The sequence below is a fragment of the Triturus cristatus genome, chromosome 4_1, assembly GCF_964204655.1.
Source record: "Triturus cristatus chromosome 4_1, aTriCri1.1, whole genome shotgun sequence".
Taxonomy (NCBI): domain Eukaryota; kingdom Metazoa; phylum Chordata; class Amphibia; order Caudata; family Salamandridae; genus Triturus; species Triturus cristatus.
Window position 1 is genome coordinate 735,760,048 of NC_140585.1, and position 18,945 is coordinate 735,778,992.

The 18,945-nt window shown below is 44.9% G+C and overlaps 1 protein-coding gene across 1 annotated transcript in view; it reads right to left on the bottom strand.

Moving 5' to 3' along the window:
- LOC146855436 (tyrosine 3-monooxygenase-like) overlaps positions 1 to 15,382 on the bottom strand; it is a 278,955-nt gene extending 263,573 nt beyond the window's left edge. The window contains exons 1-2 of the mRNA XM_085651138.1: positions 15,378 to 15,382; positions 15,022 to 15,239 (exon numbers count right to left, since the gene is read on the bottom strand). Of these exons, the coding sequence (XP_085507264.1) occupies positions 15,022 to 15,239; positions 15,378 to 15,382 (223 nt within the window). The remainder of the gene's footprint in view (positions 1 to 15,021; positions 15,240 to 15,377) is intronic.
- Between the last annotated feature and the right edge of the window lie 3,563 nt (positions 15,383 to 18,945).

The following is an 18,945-nucleotide window of genomic DNA, read 5'->3' on the forward strand; positions in this document are numbered from 1 at the left end:
GTAGGCCTCTTTGTTAAATTGACCATAGCTCTGCAATTTTAGTGTATAGCAGTCTGAAGGCAGGTCTGCGAGGCCTTCTGATCCAAACTAGTAGCCCCCACCCTACCCGAGTGCTCCGTGCTCGGTATCAAAGTTCAACATCCCCCTGAAGCTGTCGACATACAGTAGGCTGCATCCTGGACTGGTACTTGCTTCCTGGGCAGGTTTCCCGCTTTTAAGGAAGTGGCAACCGCAGAGCGTCAAGTTAGGAGAACTGAGGAGATTTTATACATAAATATATTGAATTCCCGTACAATACCCATTATTTTCTGCTTGCTCTATGGAACTTACGATAAGCGATTGGCCTGAGAGACTGACCTTTTCACCCAGTCCATTGTCAGCATTAAGTGGGTAAATGACGAAATGTCTGGTAAAATCTGCAGACGAAGCTTTTGGGTAGCATACGTAGGTAGATGTAGCGTGCAAAGGAGCCCACAAAATGATATAAAAAGGGAGCACCCACAGATATCGACGGACTACCTCGCCGTCGGTATGTAGGTTAACAGGCAGTGCAGGTTTTCCCCAAGAGCTGGGAGCTCTTGTCTTCCTTTGCTTAAAATGTCTTGCTCTGCTTTGCTTGAAGTATCTTATTCTATTTTACCTATATGAAATGTCATGTTATGTTTAACCATTGTTCTCTTTACTTTTGCATTTAAAAGATTTTGTATTGTAATTGCAGGAATGCTTGCTCTAAGAGTAAACGTGAGTGTTCCTAGGTAACATTTTCCTTGGTGTAACTTGTTTCTCATGATGCATTTATAGATGTGTTTTCTCTCTCTCTCTGTCAGTACATTAATTGAGATACAGAGAATATTATGACAGCTGTATGATTATCTGGATTCTGTATTTTGTACTTTATGTCTCTATTCTGCGGTTTCTTTGAAGTTGCATCTTCTCATTAAACTGCCATTGTATTCTGCCTCCAATTCCATGTCTCATATGTCTGTTTTCTTCATTTTTGGAGCAAGCGTTCCTAGGCACCCCGGCTCAAATTAAGGTGCCCCTTTTGTCCCTGACTCACTCTCCTGCTCAGTTCTGTGGTGGCTCCCGGGGATCTGGGGACTGCCCCTAGCTTCCTTGACCCGTAATAGATCTTCCCTCCAACAGCCTCTCTTGCAAGTCCTGTATTGTTGGTTTGTTGCCCCTGCCCCCCTTTCCACTGCCCTCCATAGTCTGTTGTGCTTCCACGGCCCTTCCTGCCTGCTCAGTGTGGTTAAATTGTTGCCTTTGCACCCTCCTACCTGCCTTCAATTTTCAGAGTCCGTGCCCCTGGCCTCTGCCTCTCAACAGTATCCTAATGAACAACTAGATTGCTAACATTCTATATTGATTACAAAAGTGTGGAACGCCTGACATCATCTTGATGTAATCAAAACTGTAATACCTAGAGCATTTCCTTTAGAAATTACATATATGAGAGGGTCTTATTGGCATCAAAATTATGGTTAGTGCTCTAAAAGACTAAAATAAGGACATATTTTCTAAGTTTTCAAATAGCGACAAAGCACTTTTAAATTATTTGTTATCTTTATGTTTTTTTATCCAGTTGACCACTTGATTAAATGTTGCACTTAGGGGAGAGGATGTGGTGTTACTTCCAGAACTGCAGACTTTGCAACTGGGGAACCAGGTTGAAGTTTCTGCTTCAGCTCGACATTCTGTGATTCTGGTCAAATCACTTAGTCTCTCCATGTCTACAACCAAAATGAATTTGTTCTTGTGTGATGTAACCAATGCTCATGTAAAGCACTCCAATACCTGACAAGTCTGCACTATATAACACTGCAAAAACACAAAATAATAAGTGTTTTGCACACTTCTGTCATTGGGCTATATTTGGGCTACATCTGGTTGATTTTGGGCTACATTTGGGCTCTTTTGTCTCCGGTGGCCATCTTGGGAGATTTATTTGTTATGAAGTTTCCTAATTTCCTCATGTACTGCAGTCTCCTCAGTAGGAAATGCTTTCAGTTTTTTACTTTGATTCCATCATGAAGGTATTCAGATATGTCACACATTTGCCATAAATTCTGAATGTTAGCACTCTAGTTGCTCATTAGATCACTGTAGTAAAACTACTCCACCATGGAAGTCTGCTCCTGGTATTAAAAGTGCATGTTTCAGTCTGCATGTCAGAATTTTTTAATGAAATAGAAGAGGATTTGAGAAGTCACTCAAAATGTGCCCTCATTTTCTTTCTTCAGCATTAATCATAATTTCTATGGCAAAATGAACCTCCTCATTGTGTTCCTTTTTAAATTAAATGTTTTAAGTGTTACCAGTTTATTCCAATCAAGATGGCTTCAGGTGTGCCATACTTTTGTCATAATGAAGACAGTAAGCGCTCTAGTTGTTTTTAAGAACATTCTGGGACATTCTGTCATTGGGCTATACTTGGGCTACATCTGGGTGATATTTGGGCTACATTTGGGCTCTTTTGTCTCTGGTGGCCATCTTGGGAGACTTATTTGTTATGAAGTTTCCTAATTTCCTCATTTACTGCAGTCTCCTCAGTAGGAAATACTTTCAGTTTTTTACTTTGATTCCATCAAGAAGGCATTCAGATGTGTCACACATTTGCCATAAATTCAGAATGTTAGCACTCTTTTTGCTCATTAGATCACTGTAGTAAAGCAACTGCTCACCAGGGAAAACTGCTGCTGGTATTGAAAGTGCATGTTTCAGTCTGCATGTCAGAATTTGTTAATGAAATAGAAGAGGATTTGAGAAGTCACTCAAAATGTGCCCTAATTTTTCTTTCTGCAGCACTAATCATACTTTTTATGGAAAAATGAACCCCCTCATTTTGTTCCTTTTTAAATTAAATGTTTTAAGAGTTACCACTTTAATCCAAGCAAGATGGCTTCAGGTGTGCCATACGTTTATCATAAGTAGGACTGTTAGCGCTCTAGTAGTTCTTTGGAACACTCTGGGAAGCTGCAGTAGAACACAAAGGAATCAACTGACAGTCTCTGCCCTTGTTGGATGTACATGTTTTACTGAGAATGTCAGACTTCATTCTCACATGACTGAGAAAGATAATGTGAATTTACAGAAAATAAGCTCTCAGTTTAGCCTATAGATCACCTTCCAAACCTCTGTGGTAAAAGCATGAGAAAATATTTTTCTCTCAATCATGATATCCCAGCAGAAGGCTTTTTCACATGGTGAAATCACCTTAGAACATACCACAATTCCTAAAATGAGTATGGTACCATCAACAAATGATTTATAACGTAACTAAAGTCTTAAAACCTTCTATTAACTGCAATGCTTTTTAATGAGGTGCTATCATGTATATTGGTCCCAAGATGGCTGCCAACACTTCTTGGATGAAGTGCTGACAGCCAATCAGATCTCAGGATGAGATGTGTGGTTAGGCTCCGCCCACATATATATATGCTTTTAAATGCTATTTTCTCAGGAACTACTGAACAGATTTACACCAGACCTGCAAAAGGCACTTCCTTGACCTTATGGCTACCTCTCTGCCAAATTTCAAGTAATTCTGTTCAGCCGTTCGGGCTGTAGCTGTGTCTAAAGGTCCTATGGAAAAATGCATGGGAAAAACGCGTTTTGGGACCCCCCTTTTATCTCGGCCCCTGCTTGACGAATACCCCCGAGACTTTCAGGGTAGGAGCGGAGCGTAGCGCCCCACCTATTTTGAAAATTTCGCGAGGATTCGTCGACCGGCGCCAAAGTTATTCCAAATAGAATGTTGCGGATTTCCTATGGAAACAGGGTCCTAACTATAACTACCTACTGGCGACCGCCAGTAGGTAATATACACATAATCACACCTAAATGAAGATTCTTGTGGAGATTGTCTTCACTATTTATTCTCTTGTTGTATTCTTGAGTAAGGGTTCACTCCCTAACATCACTGAAAAAACTATATCAGGGAAAACACAGTTCTTGCCATAGACTCCAGTAGCAGTGGAGCGCTGACAGTAAAGTCGTTTAAAAACAGAGTGCTACTCCTTCTCTGTACAAATAGCCGCACCTTGGGGAAAAACTATAGCCAGATAACTGACTCTGCAGCGGCTCCCAAATGAAATGCCTGAGGTCCCAATAAGGCGAAGTAAATCGTCTTACCTTCCGCAGCCACGGAAGCGGTAACTCTGGTATGCCTCAATACTCACGAAACTCTAATTCTCTGACTAGGAAAAATGCCGCTAGAAGACACGCGACCGTTTTCCTTGCAGTTGAAGTGCGCAGTTTGCCGCGATTACAATCGCGAGCACAGCTGCGCTGGGGAGGAGGGAGAAACACTAGACAGGCAACATCTAATGTTATCACCGGCGGCCATCTTGAAGGTACGCGGAACATAGATCGGTCGTTTCACAAAAGAATGAGAAGGCCCATGGTGGAGTAAGTTTCTGCTTGATCCAAATCGATGGATTTTATGAATTTTGCCACACACAGAAAGTGTCTGTTGATGAAGTGATGCCCTAGGCTGGCCAGCCCTGACAGAGGGGGTGTTAGTTTTACATTGACACAGTGCTATAGTGATGCCTGCCTTGTGTAGGTCACACTCAGTTTTTGGTCGCACATGTGATGCTAGTTACATTGTATGTTCGAAGTCATAGTCACTGTTGTGGGCATTTGTCACAGACTACACACTGCTGTCGTGATGTTAGGGCGGATGTATTTTGCTGACACACCTAATGTTGGTGTATGATGGATGTGTGGCGCATCACCCATCCTATGGGTGGGGGTGGCAGGGGTGATGGGCAACATACGCCCTTTGAGTGGGGGTGGCAGTAGTGCTGGGCAACATAAGCCCTATGAGTGGAGGTGGCAGCAGTGATGGGCAACAGGTCCCCTATGGGTGGGGGTGGCAGTAGTGATGGGCAACAGGTCCCCTATGGGTGGGGGTGGCAGTAGTGATGGACAACAGGTCCCCTATGGGTGGGGGTGGCAGTAGTGATGGGCAACAGGTCCCCTATGGGTGGGGTGGCAGGAGTGATGGGCAACATAAGCCCTATGGGTGGGGGTGGCAGTAGTGCTGGGCAACATAAGCCCTATGAGTGGGGGGGGTAGGAGTGGTGGGCAACAGGTCCCCTATGGGTGGGGGTGGCAGTAGTGCTGGGCAACATAAGCCCTATGAGTAGGGGTGGCAGTGGTGATGGGCAACAGGTCCCCTATGGGTGGGGGTGGCAGGAGTGATGGGCAACAGGTCCCCTATGGGTGGGGGTGGCAGTAGTGATGGGCAACAGGTCCCCTATGGGTGGGGCGGGGCAGGAGTGATGGGCAACATAAGCCCTATGGGTGGGGATGGCAGTAGTGCCGGGCAACATAAGCCCTATGAGTGGGGGTGGCAGGAGTGATGGGCAACAGGTCCCCTATGGGTGGGGGTGGCAGTAGTGCTGGGCAACATAAGCCCTATGAGTGGGGGTGGCAGTGGTGATGGGCAACATGTCCCCTATGGGTGGGGGTGGCAGGAGTGCTTGGCAACATAAGCCCTATGGGTGGGGATTGCAGTAGTGATGGGCAACATGTCCCCTATGTGTGGGGGTGGCAGGAGTGCTGGGCAACATAAGCCCTTTGGTTGGGGGTGGCAGTAGTGATGGACAACAGGTCCCCTATGGGTGGGAGTGGCAGGAGTGATGGGCAACATAAGCCCTATGAGTGGGGGTGGCAGTGGTGATGGGCAACAGGTCCCCTATGGGTGGGGGTGGCAGGAGTGCTAGGCAACATAAGCCCTATGGGTGGGGGTGGCAGTGGTGATGGGCAACAGGTCCGCTATGGGTGGGAGTGGCAGTAGTGATGGGCAACAGGTCCCCTAGGGGTGGGGGTGGCAGGAGTGATGGGCAACATAAGCCCTGTGGGTGGGGGTGGCAGTGGTGATGGCAACAGGTCCCCTATGTGTGGGGGTGACAGGAGTGCTGGGCAACATACGCCATATGGTTGGGGGTGGCAGTAGTGATGGGCAACAGGTTCCCTATGGGTGGGGGTGGCAGGAGTGATGAGCAACATAAGCCCTATGATTGGGGCTGGCAGTGGTGATGGGCAACAGGTCCCCTATGGGTGGGGGTGGCAGGAGTGTTTGGCAACATAAGCCCTCTGGGTGGGGGTGGCAGTGGTGATGGCAACAGGTCCCCTATGGGTGGGGGTGGCAGTTGTGATGGGCAACAGGTCCCCTATGGGTGGGGGTGGCAGGAGTGATGGGCAACATAAGCCCTATGGTTGGGGGTGGCAGTGGTGATGGGCAACAGGTCTCCTATGGGTGGGGTGGCAGGAGTGATGGGCAACATAAGCCCTTTGGTTGGGGGTGGCAGTAGTGATGGGCAACAGGTCCCCTATGGGTGGGAGTGGCAGGAGTGCTTGGCAACATAAGCCCTCTGGGTAGGGGTGGCAGTGGTGATGGGCAACAGGTCCCCTATGGGTGGGGGTGGCAGTAGTGATGGGCAACAGGTCCCCTATGGGTGGGGGTGGCAGGAGTGATGGGCAACATAAGCCCTATGGTTGGGGGTGGCAGTGGTGATGGGCAACAGGTCTCCTATGGGTGGGGTGGCAGGAGTGATGGGCAACATAAGCCCTATGGGTGGGGGTGGCAGTAGTGATGGGCAAAAAGGTCCCCTATGGGTGGGGGTGGCAGTAGTGCTGGGCAACACAAGCCCTATGAGTGGAGGTGGCAGTGGTGATGGGCAGCAGGTCCCCTATGTGTGGGGGTGGCAGTGGTGATGGGCAACATACCCCCTATGAGTGGGGTGGCAGTGGTAATGGGCAACAGGTCCGCTATGGGTGGGAGTGGCAGTAGTGATGGGCAACAGGTCCCCTATGGGTGGGGGTGGCAGGAGTGATGAGCAACATAAGCCCTATGAGTGGGGGTGGCAGTGGTGATAGGCAACAGGTCCCCTATGGGTGGGGGTGGCAGGAGTGCTTGGCAACATAAGCCCTCTGGGTGGGGGTGGCAGTGGTGATGGGCAACAGGTCCCCTATGGTGGGGGTGGCAGGTGTGATGGGCAACATAAGCCCTATGGTTGCGGGTGGCAGTGGTGATGGGCTACAGGTCTCCTATGGGTGGGGTGGCAGGAATGATGGGCAACATAAGCCCTATGGGTGGGGGTGGCAGTAGTGATGGGCAAAAAGGTCCCCTATGGGTGGAGGTGGCAGTAGTGCTGGGCAACACAAGCCCTATGAGTGGAGGTGGCAGTGGTGATGGGCAACAGGTCCCCTATGTGTGGGGATGGCAGTGGTGATGGGCAACATACCCCCTATGAGTGGTGGTGGTAGTGGTGCTGGCCATGCAACCCCTATGGGGGCCTGTTGCTAGTGGCCAGGATATGGATCCTCTGGGTGTGTGTGACATTTGGCGGGTACGTGTCGTTTGCTTGTGTGGTAGGTGTCTGACTTACCGTCTGCGCCGTCCGCGGCTGTTTCTGATCCGGTCATAGATGTACGGTACTGGTATGACCTGCGCGATGGGAATCATGATGTGTTCGTATCGTACACGCTGCTTGTTGCTCCGTCTCGCACCCATTGCTAGCTGGTCCATCTCGTAGCCGTGGATTGTGTTCTGGCGCGAATCGTACCTGATATGCTTCTTTTCTGGATGCTGTGACGTGCTGTACGTAGCGACCCGTCTGGCGCGTATGATTTGCGCATCGTACTTGTCTGGCCGGAAACTACTCTTGATACTGCTTCTGGGCGACTCGGTTCGGTGTTCGGAGGTACGGCTCGGACGGAGAATGAAGCTTGAATCACAGCCTACGTGTCGGTCGGATTTGCGTCAGTTGTGCGCATCGTACTTCATCGCCCGGACGGACCGGCTCCGGGTATGAGTCAGTCGCAAGGTAAGGCTACGGACAGCTCTCGGAGAGCTGTCCCACCCGGATCGGAATCGACCCCATAGAGTTTGATTGAAAAACACAGCAACAACCCACATACACTAAGACCAGCACTAAGGACTTTAAAAACAAGCAGAGTAAAAGACAACAGGTCAGGCTTTAATGTTGTAAGTCGTGCAAACCCAAGCCCAAATGAAAACCTTCCAGCAGAAAATCAAGCATATTGAGTGGCAAGATAAAGGAATAAAGCCCGACGCATATCACATGACCTTCAATTGAATAGTCTTCATTAGGATTAGACAGTCAATGCAGCCTCTAATAATCAAGCTAATGCCTGTGGACCTAACCTTTCTAACCTTTCAATTGCCAAACCGCAAAGAGACACAGTTGAGAGATCAGAGGGCACTGGAATGAGGACAGAAACTGAGATAGTATTCATGGATTGCCCACAGCAATGTCCATCAAAAAGGGGAACCATACCATACTTGTCCAGTCAAATGCGGTGCTAGCAGAAGTACATTAAACCTTTCCTATTGAATCTTGAGTAGTCCCTTTGCAGCAGAACAAAAGATTGAAAAGCCAAGAGAAGATCGTTGGGCCATCTGACCAGTTAAGCATTTATGTCCCAGGCCATACTGCCCTACCACCTTGAAGAGAATCCAGGCACTACTTGATGTTCCAAAACGCTCTATGCATGAAATTGAGAACCTCCTGCAGATCTGTTGGAATGTCTGTTGCAATTCTGTTTTGTAATACATAAGTTCTGTGAAGATGGGAATTCCCTGCTAAGGTGATCCACCCTCAGGTTAAGTTACCCTTTAAGTTATCCTTTGATATATATCACTGTCAGTGAAGAAAGATGTGTTTCTGACCATTGAAAAGGTTTTGCTGCCAACAGGGCCAGTGCCCATGATTTTTTGTCCCTCTTTCGATACATGCCTTAGGAACAGTGTTTTCTGTCTGGACCATTACATCCCCGGAGCAAAGAAGCAGAGAAAAGGCTTCTAGATCCTTCCAAATGGATTCTAGTCCCCTCCAACTGGAGGAAAGGCATAGTCCATCTTGGACCACTGACACTGAACGGTGTCCAGCACCCAGAGTGGCTCTCATTCCCAATGTGCTCGCATCTGTTTTGCATATCAGAGGTGCCCTATGAACATGGGACAATCTCTTTTGCAGACTGGATGAGTAGAGCTACTAGCATATCTGTAAATGGAGAATGACAGGTAGTTGCAGCAAAATCTCATATTGTTCTGATCTGGAGTTCCAATGTTTCAGAAGATGATGGATTAGAGGCTAAAAATGGTGGCATGCACATGATAAAAAAAACTCTGTATTTGCCACGTGTCCCTGTATTTTCAGCCATGACTTATCTGGACCTGCTCTGCTGTGAAGATGGCAACAAAGTTATGTCTGTCATGTTCGTATTCTACGAACTGCATGAAACATTTTCGCCAGTTCTGTCCTGAAAAGGGCTCGAATGAGTTCTAATGTCTGCAATGGAATCAGAAGGACCTTATTCTGATTAATTATTATTCCATAATTAGTAGAATTTTGCAAGCTCTCCTTGTTGCCACTCGAGTTTGACACATCAACAGAGGATGGATCAATCCTACATGCAATCTCTCTTGATCTATACATCCCACCAAACGAGCCTTTACCTTGGAGCAGTCTTTAATACCACTGGAGTACTGAGGAAAAGAAAAAAGTGATGGGTGGAATGGGTGAATTAACCTCCGGGTTTTGGGAAATACTCAGGCCGGGATTACTGTGCTTCACACAGCATGCCACCTGAGCAATATTTGGGGACGTCTGTATAAATTCTGATATTCCATGGAGACATATACACACAAACCAACACATCTACCTAAAACAAATGATTGCTAATTGTAACAACAAATAAATAAAAGCAATGATTTTTTTCTGAATAATTAGAATTGAAAATGTTTCAATTCTGAAAATATGAAACTGTGAATTAAACATTTCTCCAGTCTTTGGAAGAGATGTTGCCCTTCAAAGTGACTCAATCACTCCCTTTTCCCCGTTCACATCACATTCATCTGCAGTCTCTTGCTCTATTAGATACTTAGGTCTTTTTTCTCTATACATCTTTTTGAAATTCTCCATTTGCATAACTCTTCCTTCATCTCTTCCCTCTTCAGGACTCTTTCTAATCTCTCCTTTTGCACATACTGCCTTTCATCTCCTCCACTCCACCATACCTACCCCATGCATAAAACCCAACCACTCACATGTAAGCACTTCAGTTTCATTTCATTTAATTTCATTTGGCACTGTGTACCCCCATTGCACCCTTACTCACAACTTCAACTGCGTCCATCACTCTCTGTGCCCTGCAGAGAAGTCAAGGCTTGGATGCCCATGTAGTCTGTACACCTTTATGACCCACTGACAGACACTGTGTGAAATTCACATTGCCCTCCCTATCAACTTCAAGAACGTTTGATCGTGCACCCTCGTAAACACCCATTCAGACCTGAACTCACTCGAACACCTGGAGGCTATTCTGTTCAAAGTGTGCACTACTCAAGATTTGTGTGTTGCATGAAAAACTCATATTAACACTGTCTTGAAAAATGCAAATACTCATAGGGAATGGAAGATGAAGTAAAACATGTCAAATGAAAACAGGGATCGCTGACATGGAATGCCTGAAGGGCTTTTAGAGTTACTGCTGAAAAATTTAAATTGTTTTGCCAATAAAGTTAAGCACCTGAATACGGAGCTTGAGAGGGACCTGTTTCCAAGTGGATTTTAGGTCTGTGACCCAGTAGGACCCGAATCACTGAATCAGCCATTTACACATTAATGTTGGTCCTTATTCGAGATTTCCCATTCTGCAGGGTCACCCCAAATTGCTTTGGCCATTTTGCTGAAACCTATTGTTGTTGGCTATAAAACTCTCTACCCTTAATCCCCTGCTAACCAGTGGTAAAGTGCTTGTGCTCCTCCTTTCTAAACATGGTAAGATTGGTATACAGCTAATTGGCACGTTATTTTACTTAAATGCCCCTAGTATATGGTTCTATCTGTACACAGGGCCAATAAATTAACTGCTGCTATTGGGCTGTAGCACTCATTGTGTCACTCATTGCAGTAGGCCTTTTAATGCAGCTTGGGTGTACAGTTTTAAACAGCCATTTCATCCTGGCACAATAAACCTTTTACCAGCACTAAACCTTCCTTCTTGATACTTATAAGTCACCCCTAAAGCAAGACCTAAAAGCCCATAAAATAAGATGCATGGTACTTAAACATAGGAAATGTGTATTACATGCTCAATGTCCTGGCAGTGAAAAACCTCCATCGTCGTTTTTCATTTTGGCAAGGCTGGCTCACCAATTGGTCAACACTGGTTCACATTATTACATTTAATAAGTGCAAAATTAGTTTGGGATTAGCTAAAAATATGATTCAAGGACTCATTTTAATCATAATTTAAAATCCAACTTAATGATCAAGTCGGATTTTATATAGGCCTGAGCAGTAAATTCCGTTCTGCTCGCGAAATTTGCGGAATTTGGGTAATTTTGCGTTCCGCGGAGAACGCGGAATTGCCCAAAATTCTGCGTCCCGCGGCTTCACTGAATTTTTTGCTTGTTCACATTCTCAAAATGCGTGTTCGCGGGATATTTCCCCCTGAGCACGCAAACAGCGATTACGAACAGGAAAAAAGCATCACGAACATGCAATTCCGCGTGTTCGCGGAATTTCTGCGTGTTCGCAGGGATTTTTTACCATTTCGCAGAGCTTTGCATAGCCAACTACGCAAATTCCGCCCACCCCTAATTTTACATTACTGTTTTTAAAATCAACTGAAGAAAGGCTAATTCTGGGGAGGGAAAAGTCAGGGGAAGAAAGGTTGGGGATTAAAATGATTCCGGGGAGTCTTCCTCTTTGGACGATAAAGTCCTCACACACCCAAATGGGTGTCATGCTTCAACACTGCAATGCACCACGGGACCCACTAGAGGGCTTTTTATCAGACATCTTCACTTTTTGCTGTTTTGATGAGTGTAGGAATGTGAATGTAGGGTAGTATGTGAGATAGTGAGTTAAAACTCTTAAGAAGGGTGCTATACACCTTATTCTGCTTACCTTCTTGGTAGGGATAAAGACCACAATGTGATGCGGGTACTATCTATCAGGGAATTTATGACCCGTGATAGTCCCACCATGTTTGATACTGGAGTTTCTTTGTATTTAGGTCAACACGTTTCATATCTTTTTGATCCAGCGGGATCTGTGGCATTTCTCCAGGATCAGATCTTAAAACCTATTACCCTTCACTCCAGGGGGATATGCTTCGTAAGTATAAAGAAAATTAGTTTGAATACACTATACCTATGTGTATATTGAGTCTGAATCTTTAAATCCAACTTTTAGTTGTAATGTTCCTGCCTAAAACCAAAAGACTTTCATGTTAGTGCTCAGCTGTCAGCTGACTGCAAATGGCTCTCCAGTGGTAATCTGTGAATTGCTCTCAGGCAGTGGACAAAAAGCTCTGAGTGTGGGCAGGGGTGCTCCTTTTTTGTCAGGATGGCCTGGGGCTATGCCCAGCCTATTGTTGAGCTTCATTGAATGCCTACCATGTCACTGCCAGGTGAAGCTCACACCTTGGCCTGCCTCCCTTTTGGCTCTCTAGTCAGGCTGGTTCCAAACCCAGTGAGGGGGAAGGACTGACCAGAACTGGTATAGGGGGTGGACAAAGTATTGCCTTTACCCACAGGCTGGCACAGGACATAAAGTGGACCCCTGATACATCTCCTCAGATCACTTTTGGCCCTGTGGAAAAACAGAAGAGGACTGTAATTGCTGTCTGTGACCTGAGAGGAGCCTTGAAGACTGGACCTGCTCTCCCTCTTATACTCAGGTAAAGAAGTAGGCCCTAAGGGACATAAGGCTGACCTCCTCTTTGGACTAGAAGAACACAAACTTCATGAGCCCTTTTCCTATATTCCCAGCTGACTAGTTCCAACAAGACCTGCCCCGAACACTGCTGCAGGCCTTTTGCTGGAGTGAGTCTTGGTATTGACCCCCAAGTGCTGTCCCCAAAGTCCTGGAAACTTGGCAGGAGTCAAAGTGCGCTCCTCTTGAACTTTCCTGAAAACTGGGACTTAGAACTTTTTGCCAACTTTTTGCTCTGAGAACCTAAGAGGGAATGAGGTCAAACTGCCAGGACAATCCGATGAAGGTGCATCACATCTGTGACAAAGATTCAGTTTGTTCCTGCTATGCGCTTCTACGCAGCAGCATATCTAATTCAGCTGGACATCAAGAATAAGGTATGTGGCCTCTTGGATCCCTCTTCAGCTACAGACTGCAACCTTGCCCTACTCGAACAATCTGAGCTCTAAAAAAGTGATTATGGCAGAAGGTAAAAATCGTCAGTGGTAGAAGGCATGGAAAGTATCTGCCCAGAGAGGGATCTTCTCCGTGCATGAAATTCAAATTTCTCCCGCTCTGAGCTTTCCTGCCAAAAGTCAGTGGCTTCACTGAAACCTCATCCAGTTGCTACCCAACAATGTGGATCTCTCAGTGGCCACAGTCTGCTTCCTTGCCCCGCTGAGGATTTTGGACTTCCATTCCAGAGACTAAATCAGAAGGGAAAACTTTTTACCAGGATGAACCTGGTCCCTGTATCTGATCAGCGCTCCATCGTGGTCAGCTTCAAACTTACCCATGTCAGGGTCAAGCACAACCAGATGACCGTAGTTGCCATTTAATGCTTTTTAACACTATTGTAAACTTACATTTTACAAATCTATACATTTGGTTCTTCTTATTGGACTTTTGTTGTTTTGGCATTTTTGGGGGATTTTATTTATTAAAATGTACTCTATTTTTCAATATTGCTCAAGGTTTTTTCTTGCTCTGTGTTTGACTTTATTACTGTTTGAGTATTGCTTAAATACTTTACACGTTTGCTGCTAAGTTAAGCCTGCCTACGTTGTGCCTTATCTAACAAGAGGTTGAGCTGATGTTAATTTACTTACTTTATTGGTTCATCCTGACAAGGATTGTGGTTGTAATTTGAGGTAGGTCCTCATTCCCTTAACTAATACACAAATTTCCCACAGTCCTTCTCCAGCAGTAGAGGGTCAGATCAAACTGCCAGGCCAGGTCTTTTCTCAATAGAAATACGATCAATTCCAGTCCAATTTGAGCACAGTTAGGCCAGGTACAGCTTGGTTCCTGTGGCAGGGTGAACATGTGCCCCACATCTGGGCCTCTCATATTCACTTTGGCCTAAATTATGATGCGCATCCTTCCAGCATTGTGTCGGAAAGGAAACCAACCGACAAGCAGTCAGTGGTTCCATCCGACGAATTTGGATATGACCACCCATGAGGTGATCGTAAAGATCCATTTACCTAATGCGGCCTATAACCTTGGGCTACTACTCTTTGCACCAAAAGGTCTGAAAATGCCTAAGTCTATGTTAAAAAGATAAACAAAAACATAGTACCACTGGCAGCTTCATGTCTGAATGATTTTAGCCCATAAGAGGGGGAAAACAATAATTTCTCTTACTTGCTTCTGATTCATGCATTCTGTGTTGGAGAAGTGTGGCCCTGTCTCCACCTGCTCCTGCATGAAGAGAGGGCTTGAAAAAAACTCCATCTTCATATCCCATCACAAATTCTCCCCATCTTCTAAATAACTTTTTTGTCTTGAAAACATGTCTCACATAGGGCGAATTAAAAGAACAGGAAAGGCACCAGGTAGGTTTCCTTAAATGTGTCCTTCATGGTAAATGGTTGAGATCAACATTGGAAAAGCACTATCAAAAACAACCTGGGACTTTTCACTTTGAGATCATAGGGCCAAATTTAATATTTGTTCATGGGAAAATCAAAGGACGGTTAACTGAATGAGAGGAAGAAAAGGATAGATGATTGTGCAACACAAGTATATTGTTAGAAACACACATTACTGACAGCCATGGGAAGCTACGTTTTAATATTCCTCTTACACAACACTGAATTAGGTATGTTATGAGAATTTGCCTAGCAAGGTTGCAACAAAACCTTTAAATTATTTCATATTCTATAATAAATTTGTGTTGCTATCTCTTATTAGTTAAACGGTAATGCCAGGTTAGAGTTATTCAATTAAACCTTACCCACTGTATATTAATATATAGAGCCAGTTATTTAACTAGTACCTTTTTCATCTCTTCTTATTTGAACGTCGTCTGTTACTTTCTTTAACGAGTTCAGAAGAATACTGACGTCAGAACGATGGAGTTCACATCTCAAAAATACCTCTAAACCGTTGGCTTGGTTTTTTGATCTCTTTGAAGGTCTTGATTCAATGTTTAGGATCCGAACGCCATATGCCTGCAAGACACAACCCACATGTTCACAACTACGAACGTTGCCACTGTTACATGTAACAGTCAATTAACTATAACATTCATTATGGGGGTATATTCTTCAACAAAGCAGCACACAATGGGCCCAGTTCACAAAGACAAACTTAGACGCTTGGTGTAAACTTAGACCAATCGTCTCAGTTTACGACATTTGGAATTCACAAAGGGCTTTGATCATTACTAATCGTATAACATTTTGTGGTGTATTTATATTAAAACGGTTCATTTGGTTATTAAAGGAGTTAAACCTGATCCCTCACTTGCAATATTAGTTCCGACAGTGTCTGTTATTGGCATTATTAGATTTGAGTCCTAATAGTATTTCAACCTCCGGGTTAGGGAGAGGCAGCATTTTGTGTGTAGGCGGTTTATTACATTAACTCGATCAGTCTTTTATTGTAGTGCCCAAACTCGACAACTTTATGGACATCTTTAGGAATATACAAAGGACAAAAGAAGAGTTCAAAGTTTTAAATTCCAGTCCTGCAGTCCTGCAGTCCGACCGAGCGAGTACGATGCGCAAGGGCGCCCCCTACAGTGAGTACGCATCGGTGCCATCGGCACCATACATGCCTGTGTTGGGGGGACCCTTGGGTCTCCCCCTGTGTCCGAGTCGTAGGGCTGCGGGAGACAGGGGGGCCGACGCGGACCCCCAAAGGCAACCACCCAGACGTTTTGCGAGCCAGACACTCCGGCTCGCACAGGCTGTCCGACGCATGCATCGTACTGGCTCGGTCGTAAATCGCATCGATTGCACGCCACGGTTAGCTTCTGACCGAGACGTACGGAGCGGTTCGGACCGGATACGACTCGGTCGGTGAATTTCATGTAGCTCGCATCGTACTTGCTCGCTCGTACAGCTGTTCGAGTCGGGCGGAAAACAGGCGTACGGCTCGTAGTTTTTCCTGCCGGATCGCGTTCGGTGCCCTTCCGACCCAGATCGGAATCGGCCCCATAATAGAACAACCTCAACACATCCCAGGGAATGCAGCTACGTTTCCGTTTTTCTTTTATTTATTCGCTGTAATCAGTTCATACAAACCTTCAACAATTCCTCACACAAAAGATAAAACCAATAAACTCTGAATAACAGCAAGATTGCTTCATAGAAAAATTATTCACCTTTACAATCATCCTTAGAAAATTAAAACAAACTTTGCTCCATTGCAACGTGCAAGTATCTGTTCGACATACTTACCTTTTAAAATTCCGTCCCTTGCATTTTTCAAACCCACTACTGCCCAAGGAGCTGCGTGTTATATTGCTTCAGGGAATTAGCACTCCCCATGCCACAAGCAGTGTACATTTTACATCTGTTAATTCAGCCAAATAAAACCTAAATTACATGTGCCTGAGATCCTCTTGAAAGCCAGCACAGATACACCTCCTGGTCTATTAGGGGATATTGTGCCATGCCTTATCGGGTTTATCAGGGGTAATGTGATCTAAAAAGCATATAAATTCCTTTTGCCATTGGATAAAATGCACGCCTGTTGATATTAGGACTTTTTTTTAAGTTGAGATGGAAAGAATAAGGAGACCAAAGAAGTCGTTCATTTTAAAAGGAGAATATATGTATCTCTTGAGCATTCGTAATGTTGTCAGTTCAGTTCTCTCTCTCTATTATATTTCTAATGAAAATTTGATAAGGATCCCCCGCCCATCACCAATGGTACGGCTAAACCGCCAAGGGACGTTGTGCAGGTAGAGTTGCGCCACATATGATGGAGCAGCTGATACTGGCTGCATGTGTCATCCATAGAAGTGGCTAGAAAAACAAACTGACAGAGGGATTTCAATCGGACAGCCGCTCCCAAAGCCTACAACACTAAGGGCCAGATGCACGACCCTAAATTGCACACGCAAACGGGTTAGCGACCCATTTACGGATGCAAAAACGAATAGGGCCCTGTACAATTCCTATTTAGTGAGTTGCAATTTATTAAATAGAAATTGCGACTCGCTATTAGGAAGGGGCGTTTCAAGGGCGCCCCTTCCTAATAGCGACTTTCTACCCCATATATGAATGTTTTGCCCTCTTCAATAGGGTGGTAATGCACTCGCAAATGGGAAGGGGTCCTCAGGGGACCCCTTCCCCTTTGCAAATGCAGGGGAACATATTTTTAGGGGCAGGCAGTGGTCCCAGGGACCACTACATGCCCTTAAAGAATGAAGCAAAAACGTTTCATTTTCTTTTTTTAAATGCATCCCGTTTTTCTTTAAGGAAAACGGGATGAATTTAAAAAACAGAAAAGGCTTTATTTAAAAGCAGTCCCAGACATGGGGGTCTGCCGAGCCCAGCAGGCCACCATCCCTGGGAGGGCCAGCCATTCCCAATGCGGTCATAAATTGCGAGTGCCTTATGAATATTTATGAGGCATGCAATTTGCAACCCCATTGGGAATTGGAAACAGTGTCTCAGACACTGTTGTACATGGCATATTGCGACTCGCAAATAGCGACTCGCAATTGAGCGCAATTTGCGAGTTGCAAATTGTCATGGTCGTATCTGGCCCCAAATCCCAGAAAATACAGTAGTTTCAAGCATCAGTAACTTTGTTAAAAAAAACAGCAAACAAATCAACAAAAAAATATAGAAGCTGTTGGCCATTTTGGTGTTTCGGCAAAAGATCCTGAAAATAATCTCATGCACTGATGACAAATGAGACAGAAATGTCGACATGTTTTCTACAAAATGTCAATCAATAATCCCATAAAAATCAATAAAAAGAAAAATGCAAAAAATAAATCATGGAATCTCACATTAGAGGAACACAATGCACTAAAAGAATTAAGAGAAGTCCAGAGCATAATAATAAAGGCCTCAGATAAAGGTGGAAACATCGTTATCCAAACTTGTGAGAATTACATAGCAGAAGCCAACAGAATAATCAAGATCATTATGAAAAACTAAAAATAAATCCAATAACAACTTGGACGGAGGAATATCATCAAAAATTATTGCCATGGAAAGAAAGAAATCTAATTAATCTGGAGGAATATTTGTATTTAAAAACTAATCATCCAATAACTGCAACTATTTATTTTCTTCCGAAAGTACACAAATCTATCCAAAATCCACCAGGAAAACCGATAGTTAGCTCCATTGGTTCCCTGCTAGAATCAACATCTCGGTTCATTGATATCTTTTTGATGAACTATGTTACAGCACTTCCATAGTATCTGAGGGATACGATGGACTTTTTGAAGAAAATTGAAAAGATTATCTGGAAAGACAACTACATCATGGCCTCGATTGATGTTTCATCATTGTATACCTCCATCCTCAACACCGATGGAATAGCAGCAGTTAAACAATTTTTGGAAACAAGATCGATTAGCCATCTTGAACATACAGACATGTTAATACAAAGGCTTACATACTGTCTGACACACAATGTTTTCCTATTCAAAGGTGACCTCTTTCTTCAAAAGCAAGGGACCGCAATGGGGACATCTTTTGCTCCAACGTATGCCAACTTATTGATGGCTGTATGGGAGCTTTAGGTTTTGAAAGAAGAGAAATCAGGGAATGTCAAATTTTTTTCAAGATACATCGACGACCTTTTCATTATTTGGGAAGGCAACAATGATAACCTTCAGAACTTTTTACATTCTCTTAACCCCTTCGATGCTCATGACGGAACGGTTCCGTCATGAGCATCGGTTGGGCTGTGCTCATGACGGAACCGTTCCGTCATGAGGACAGCCCCC